This window comes from Heliangelus exortis, chromosome Z, assembly GCF_036169615.1.
Source record: "Heliangelus exortis chromosome Z, bHelExo1.hap1, whole genome shotgun sequence".
Classification (NCBI taxonomy): domain Eukaryota; kingdom Metazoa; phylum Chordata; class Aves; order Apodiformes; family Trochilidae; genus Heliangelus; species Heliangelus exortis.
In genome coordinates this window covers 54,660,022-54,668,724 of record NC_092454.1, presented here as the reverse complement: position 1 = coordinate 54,668,724, position 8,703 = coordinate 54,660,022, and the positions used below count along the sequence as shown (strand labels likewise).

General features: G+C 42.6%; 1 protein-coding gene across 5 annotated transcripts in view; it reads right to left on the bottom strand.

Annotated features, from left to right (window-relative positions):
* Positions 1–3,072: 3,072 nt before the first annotated feature.
* Positions 3,073–8,703, bottom strand: part of IDUA (alpha-L-iduronidase) — a 48,421-nt gene continuing 42,790 nt past the window's right edge. For 4 of the 5 annotated variants that reach the window (XM_071731218.1, XM_071731220.1, XM_071731219.1 and 1 more), the window contains one exon: positions 4,055–7,023. In XM_071731218.1, coding sequence (XP_071587319.1) covers positions 6,923–7,023 — 101 coding nt within the window. In that variant the 3' untranslated portion in view covers positions 4,055–6,922. Of the gene's footprint in view, positions 7,024–8,703 lie in introns of all 5 variants that reach the window. The other variant, XM_071731217.1, reaches the window with a different exon arrangement.

Sequence of the window (8,703 nt, the reverse complement as noted above, 5' to 3'; positions counted from 1 at the left end):
ATTTACTTCCCACTGCCTTCATAAACCAGCCTCCAGTATCTGGGAGGCACTGAACTGAATGATGTAGAACCGTCAGGTTTTTATGGCCAAGAATTTCATACATGGAGGGAACCAAAATAATAATACCTTGAGAACTTCTTGTAGAAAAAGGGTAACCCATGTCAGCATTTATCACATATTTCTTACTGCTCTTAGTAAAATCACATTTACTTTGAATGTTTCCTGTGAACAAAACTACCAGTCCACAACACCCTCAACATCCTGCTGAAGACTGCTGTTTGTCAGCAATACAAATTTTTCCAGGTCACAGTTACCATAGAAATTACCAAGCTGAACAGCTCACGCTCCTGAAGCTTTCAAAAGGTATGTGGCATAAGGCTGATACTGAGTGTAGACCCTCAGAGAAACTACACTTTATACTACACTTTGCTATGAAGACAGGCTGAAGACAGCCTGGAGAAGAGAAGGCTCTGGGGAGACCTAGTTGTGCCTTCCAGTGCAGGAAAGGGGCCTACAGGAAAGTTGGGGAGGGGCTTTTCATCAGAGAGGGTAGTGATAGGACGAGGGGTAATGGTTTTAAACTGAAAGAGAATAGATTTAGTTTAGATATTAAGAAAAATTCTTCACCTCGAGGGTAGTAAGATACTAGAATTGAGTGCCTAGGGAGGCTGTTGATGCCCCTGCCTGGAGGTGTTCAAGGCCAGGCTGGATGAGGGCAACCTGGTCTAGAGCTGTCCCTGCCCATGCAGGAGGTTTGGGTCTTGGCGATTTGTAAGATACCTTCCAACCCTAATAACACTGATTCTGACTCTGTACTATAAAACAGTTTCTGCAAGATGCTTGTGCAGTCTTACTGACAGTATCCAGTGATTCTCCATTGCATCTGTTGGAAGGAGTATAAAAACCACTGACTAAGGACTTTTCTCCAAGGCCCAGGACATTATGCCAGGGATGCAGGAAGTCTCTCAAGCTTCTGTTGCCCAGGATTTCCAGGTGGGGCTCCTAAGGCTCTCAGCCAGCATCAAATAAAGGTGTTCCTTGTTCTTCTGGTCAAGGGAATATTACCATGACAGGGAACAAGATGGTGAAATACCGTCTAAAACTAGGGACAGAAACAAGAGCAGCAACAAGCAATGCAAACAAACAAAAAAAACAAATAAAAAACCACAGAGAGACTAACGAATGTGGAAAAAATATCAGCCTTTTGTGATGGACGAAGCGCAAGGTCAGTGCACTGAATGTTCACCACCTGCTCTTCTCTCCCATGAGGAAGTATTTGGGGTGGAGGAAGCATGTGGTGAACTTAGAACTTGTATCTAAAGTGATTAGATAATGTTGACCTCTAGCTGAAGAGGCCTGAACTTTGGCCAGGACATTTAGACCAATACGATGAGTCCTAGGGAAGTGGAATTTTTAATGTCTATAGTTATAATAACTATGATCAGGGCAGATGGGAGTTCTATCAGGAAGGATATGTGCAGGGCCAACCACATCCTGATTGCTCTTGGTGTAGTCTGTCCAGGTGAGTTAGGCAGTGAAACCCTCTACAGCCACACAAGGTTATGCCTCCAGGATACAGGAGATTCTGGGAGAATTCACCATGGAAATATATATATTTGCCCCAGGAATTCTGTCTTGTTCTTGGAGGAACTGGGGGAACCCGTTCCCATCATGATTGCATGCAGGCCCCGATCATATGATATGGTGAATTAATGAACAGGTGGGAGTTAGTTTATATACATTTCTCTCCACTGACTGCATGTAATGTGAAAGACAAGGTAGGGTAGGCAGCTACAAGGGTCTTCTGATCTGATACTTATCTGATATCTGATAATAAAATAACTCTTGTTATTCACTAAGTTCCATATAAAACATCTATGGGAAGCCATCCTGGTTTCGCTGGGATTGAATTATAAAATCAATTTTCTACTCAAAGAAGCTGTGATTTTTAAGACTGCAGCATTCAATTCTGTAAGAAAAAAAGTTGGTAGGACACATTGTTTTAGTTTCTGGCCAGCCACAGTATATGGGTTTCCATAGTGATCAAGGTCTTTGGTACTTTTGATCTAGCCAGTTGCTAGGGCTAAGAGCAAAGCCTAGGACAGCTGATCCAAGCAGGCCAACCAAAGGATTCCAGAAAATAAATACCACACTCCCTATAAAGTGGGCGGTTTGCTGGGGAAAGGGCTTTTGCCTTAACAGTTCCCATTCCTGGAGGGTTTTGTTCATCATTCTTGCTCCCAGTGCCTGCTGTCCCGTTTGCTGTGACCATCACACCCTCACTGGAGATGCAGTGCTGCTCATGAACATTATATGAGCTGGGTTTAACTTTGTATTTCATATTAGTAAAGGGATTAATAGTAGGATCTTTATTATTGTTTTATTAAATGTGTTTTCATTTCAACCCATGGCCCTCCTTTCTGTTTCCAGATCCCCTTCTTGGGTGGGAAGGGGACACCAGCTGACAGAGTAACTCCTTAAACTTAAACATATGTCTAGAGGCAGATGCATTTCTGCATGCTGTTTGAGCTTGTTGATGAGAATCAGTCTATCATACCTGGTTTTAAGTGTGTGCAAGGGTCCCAAGTCATAGTTTCAGTCTTGTACAAACTTTCCACTAACAAGAGAAATAAAAAGCAGCTTACAAATGAACAGGACTGTTGTTTTGTCCTCAGAAGTTCCTTTAGTGCTGGCAGAAAGGCTATGTGCAACAGCAGGAGGAACACTGCAAGAATACTGTGCTTCACATGCCAGTGACCCTCCTCCCAGCAAGGACACTACAAGTCCTGAGATCTCACGCTGTGATACCATGCTGAGTTACACCAGTGAGTTACCCCTGGGCTGTAGTAACTGAGGCAATCTGTACATGTCAGCTCCTACTCCAGCACTTAAATTTCTTAAGGCCACACTCCCTTCATGGTTCATTTTCATATAATGTTGGAACCTGCAACAGTCAACCTGTATTTCATAACTCAAGGACAGACTTCAGCTCCCAAGATTAAGGTGTTGACACAGGAGTTCTGTGCAGTTTCCAGAACACAATGATCAGATCCCATTTTTACAGGATTTACGTGAAAGATTAAAAATTGGTTTTATTTGGTATGACAAAAGACAGTAAAAAATGCAGTACATAGACAGAAAATATAAAACAGTCCTTCGAAAGGTTTTTCCCTAGCATTTACCTTGGTAGTTACAAAACTGTTCCATAGCCTCAGAAGCTTTTGTTTAAAGAGGAGGCAAACAACCTCATCTTGCAGTTTTGCTCAGATTTTCATTTTTTGATTTATGGTCAGCAAGAGCTGCTCTGCAGTCTTGCTTTGGGTTCTGATGCTGCATTCTGATGGTGAGGCCACACTTCAAGTACTGTGTCCAGTTCTGGGCCCCTCAGTTTAGGAAGGAGATTGAGGTCCTGGAGCAGGTCCAAAGGAGGGCAACCAGGCTGGTGAAGGGACCCGAGCACAGATCCTATGAGGAGAGGCTGAGGGAGCTGGGGCTGTTCAGCCTGGAGAAGAGGAGGCTCAGAGGAGACCTCATCGCTCTCTACAACTCCCTGAAAGGAGGTTGGAGCCAGGTGGGGGTTGGTCTCTTTTCCCAGGCAACCCTCAGCAAGACAAGAGGGCACGGTCTCAAGTTGTGCCGGGGGAGGTTTAGGTTGGACATTAGAAAGAATTTCTTTACCGATCAGACATTGGAATGGGCTGCCCCAGGAAGTGGTGGATTCTCCATCCCCGCAGATATTTAAAAAGAGACTGGGTGTGGCACTCAGTGCCATGGTCTGGTAACTGCAGCGGGAGTGGATCAAGGGTTGGACTTGATGATCTCTGAGGTCCCTTCCAACCCAGCCAATTCTATGATTCTATCTTCTACTCCCACCAAGAGCTATGCACATGTGTCACTTCTGAAATTGGAATGCTGAAAAGGGACTGATCACCAGGACAGTCATGTATGGAATATTATTCTTCTATAGACATTATATTATAAATCAGATGAGCAAAAAACCCCCAAAAACTAGTATACTTTTTTTGGAAAAAAATTAAAGCCAGGAAATATCAAATTCTCAACTCTACTGCAATTGTTTATACTTAAAGGAACAAGTTTATACAAAAGCAGCAAAGAAGAAGAAAAGAAAAAATCTTGCTGAATATTCCAAACTTGTTTCTGAACAGGCAGTGCACCACTTTTGGTCATCTCTTCTTACTTTGCATATTCACCACTACCAGGAAAATACGCAAAAAAGCACTGTGCTTTCTACACTCTGGATGTTATTTTTGGATTTTATTTTCATCTAATCGTTAAGCTCTACCCTTGCAAATAGAATTTCTGCTTTTCTGGGACTTTAATAAGCAATACAACTGGGCATATTACCTTGAAATTTTAGAGAAAACACCACTGTTACTTTGCTTTTTAAGAAGACACAAAAAGCCAGGATGAGAACTACAACCTACTTCAAAGAGGCAGCTACAAGCCTCATAGCTGTCACTTCTGAAAAGCAGAAATCCTGGACAGAGCTCTCAGCCTAAAGCTTTCTAAAAGATGATGACTTGACCTAAAGGAAATCACTTGACACAGGGACAGACTTCAATACATTAAGAGCACAAAAATCACCACTCTGTTCTGCAGCTTTGCCAAACATTCCATCAGTGCTGCTTCATTTGCCTTCTACATGCTATTGATCTCACCTCCATGATGCAGAACACTCTGCTAAATACAGCAGGCCAGTGATTTTTTGACCCATTTCTCATGATTTGCATACTTCCACATTTTTTTTTATTTCACTGCATAGGAAAACCAATATTTTTCACAACCACGCTTGATTTTTTGAAACACCTGTAAGTAGTGCATGGTCCTTAGTTTGATAAAGACTGCAAGATGCTGACTACCAGTGATGGAAAATTTTAAAGCAGAAGGTTGAAAGTGATAATACGGAAAACTGTCCTCTCGAGATCCTGTATCTTCCCCTGCTTCAGACACACTGAAACCTCTCAAGGACTTAATACTTGAATATTTCTTAAAAACAATTAATTTTTTTCTGTGGTTCCTCTTCATACTTGCAAAACAGTATGTCTTAACTGCCAGATGCTCTTTAACTAGGTAATCTGATTCTTCACTTAGGGACAGTTATAACAACTTCAAAGTACTTTTTCACTATTTTCATACAAACAGGACTTCTCCTTACCTTTTTTCAAACCTGAGAAAAGTTACCAATAAAGTAAGCTCCAGTGGCAGTATTCTGCTCTGCACAAGCCTTTATGGATGAAGAACTGGAAGATTAGGATGTAAGAAGCACTCATTATTAACAGCTCCTTCACGGCAGAAAAGAAGTATTTTAGCTGAATTCTGCAACAAAATCAATCTTTTAAGACTATCTTTCGGTGTAGGCATATGAACAAGTAACTGGAAGGTAAGGAGATAGAAGGTCTCATCTAAAATATACTGACTTTTTGTATGTGTTCATTTTCTGTGCTGTAAAGTGAGGCCATTTGGGGTAGTTTAGCTCTATCCTATTGTGCAAACTTGCTTCATTTTTGTCTGAGAACTGAGGCTGCTTCATCAAATACGCAGTCTTTGTTGTTATGTTGGTAATGAGGCTGGTGTCAGCAAAGAGAGCAGTAGGGGATTATTTTGTGTGAAAAGTTGCTCCTCTTACAGAAAACAGTCCAACTGTTTTCACTGGCAGTATCCTTCCTTCTACAAGCATTTTAAATCAAGTTCAAACTGTGCCAGTTGTGAAAACGGGGAAGTAAAAAGCACCCCTGCCACTTCAGGGAATTTTGCTGTTACATAAAGTGTTTGGCAGCTGCAAGGACAGGCAAAAGTGTTCTGCAGCCCCTGGTCGGGGGCTATCACACACTTCCAGACAAGCTTTGCAAAAGCACAGAAACTCAGACTGATCTTCATAATTTACTAACTAGCTGTCAGTAAGAGCTGTGTAACATTCAAGCGTGAGCTCTCCTGTGTTATAACATTTTAGCTTTCTCCTGGCCACCCAAAGCCATGCCTCTGGTCACTTAAAGTCTGAGAGGGGAGGCATACTTGGGAGAGACATTGGCTCTAGAGGGCCAGCCAGCCCAGATGACAGCAACAGAAAGAGGGGCTCTCAGGGTCAGAACCTCCACCAGAAAGAGGCAGCAGCTGATGGCCACAGTGAAAACAGGTGTCTTGAGCAAAAGCACAAGGCAGAAAAGCCAGAAGTCTTGAGGCTAGAACTTCCTGTGCTTCTTAGCCTTTGAGAATGAGCTGCCTTCCTCTGCCCATGTGAGGAGAATAGCTCTGACACCCAAATAACAGCCACAAATGCAGTGAGAGCAGTGGAAATTCCTCTGTGAGAGGACGAAGAACTTCTTAGACCTGAAAAAAGACAGGTGCTCTGAAATACCCCACTGGAGCATGCACAACTAACCATCAGTGAAGTAGGGATCCTTCAATTAATGCTCAGGACACATCTGGGTGCTTTTTCATCAAACCATTGTGTCAAGTTAGCCCAGAAGCTCAGGCCAGCAGCTCACTCTTAGACAGGCCCTCCTTATGCCTTTGCTGCCATCCTCATCCATACAGTGAAGAGATGGTTCTGTTCCAAATGCTCCCATGTGTGACCTTGTTAAATCTTTACTTGCCCTGGCCATCAGCTCAGTGTAAAATAGGCAATAATGTATTATTTATTTCCTTAATTCCTAGTTACTAAGCTGAATCCCAGTCCTATGGCAGCCTCTTACAGTTTCACCAGTTGGCTTCTCTGTTGTGGCTGTTTGATAACTCTGAAGAGTTAATAGGGGCAGTTGCTTCTAACTTGCATTCCTGACTTGCTTACTCAGGTCCTTTCAATACTCCCTCCTCAGCTTGGGAGGAGTTTATTTTCTGTGGAGTTGTGATTTGCAGGGAGCATACACCACTCCATCACCAAGCCAGGCACCACTCTTCACAGTCACTTGAGAGCTTCGACATACTCCACAGGAGGAGAGGACAGGCCTGCTTTTCCCCAGTAGTCAATGGCACGCACTCTGTAAAAGCCGGAGACCGAGGTTCCTGCAGATGGAAAGGTCAGAAATGGTCACTGTGAAAGGTTGACATCTGTGGTGCTTGGAGGATGTGGAGCAGGCACAACTACTATTACAAAATGTAGGTTTTTGGAATGGTCTGGGGGAGTGGTGAAATAATTTCTGCACCCTGTGTAAGTTTGTCTGTGCTGGTCTAACTAAAAATTATTACTAAATCCTCATGGCCAAATACTGGTTCTTTTTTCTTTGTTGCACCAAGGACCTCCTCTCTCCTCACTAGAATTTGCAAGTACAGCCAGGGGACTGCTGTCCCAACAGTCCCTTCAGAAGAAAGCAAAGACATCTTCTCCAACCCACAACTAGTAATTTCCTTTCTTTTCTGCCTGATTTGTGCCTTTGGAACAGGTAATATGGGGACAGGATCAACAAACAAGCAGAACAAGAAGCATGCAGGCTGACTGAATACCCTCTGCTCACCTCAGAAAGCAGCACCACTTGCTCCAAAGGTATGTGAGTCAATGCTCTGTGGTTTTGCTGGTTTTCATCCCTCATCAAGTCCAAAGAAAACAGTCTTCACTAGCAGAGTCTTTAACTCAAGTGCAATATATGTTATGTGCCTTTTCTTATCTATTTACTTGATTTTCATATGTGCTTTGGCATTTAGTTTTTTCCCAAAAAGCAAAAAAAGACATAATGACTGAGAAAGAAGTACCTAACAATGAAGACTGCTGAGATGTGAGATTCTTTCAGGCAGTCTTTTCTCCTTTGTTCCTGAAACAAGCAGTTGAATCTGTTTGGTTTGCCAGATGTAGAGCACTGGATGGCAATGAATCTTGACTTCAGAGATTTGCCTTCATCGTGATTTACAATTTTGGCTTACCTGTGTAGCCTTTACATTGTAATAATATCTCTGAATATCATAATGTACTCACTGGTGATACTAAGCCTTTCTCAGGCTAAGATGAGCTTGTGCTTCTGGAAAAACTTCTATGAAAGTGTTTCTATTGTGTTTCTGAAAAAACTTCTAAAACTTCTACTCTTTATTAGCCTCACGTTGAGTCAAGGTCTGTCTGTGTTTCACATAGCTCTGATCAGTGCTTATTAGTAATACTTGTTGGACAGTCACATTGCAGCTTAGACCATATTTGGTTTAAAATACCCAAAAATCAACAAAAAAATACCCAAAGAAAAATCACAACCTTCTCTCAGCATTTTTCATCTGGGTATGTTTCTACTGCATCTAGGTTGCCCTTCAGGAATAAGCACAGGCTCTGTGATGAGCTTTGCCTGTTGACAAAGATGAAACTTGCTGCCCTCTACAGTGGAACTCAGGCAGGTAGTCAGGACTAAACAGAAAACTCTAGGAAAGATAAACTAGAGGGGTTTCTTTTTGACTAGGTTTTCAGATAGCCAGGATGAACTGTGCTAAAGGAGGACCTCTTCTGTCCTCCTGTAGGGAGGAAGGACCTCAAATGCTTAAGATTGCCAAAGGAAGACCAACAGGGACAGGCAACCATGGCAAGCTTCCCCTAGTGCTCACAAGACAATAAATGCAAGACAAGCAACTCTTCCAGCAAAGGTGGACATGAACTCCCACTTCTTTGTGGGACATATTTTGTTTATGTATCTTTAGGCAGTTTAACACCTCAAGACTCAGTGGTACCAACCACCAAGTCACTTTGCTCCTACTGCTCTACCCCAAGAGGAC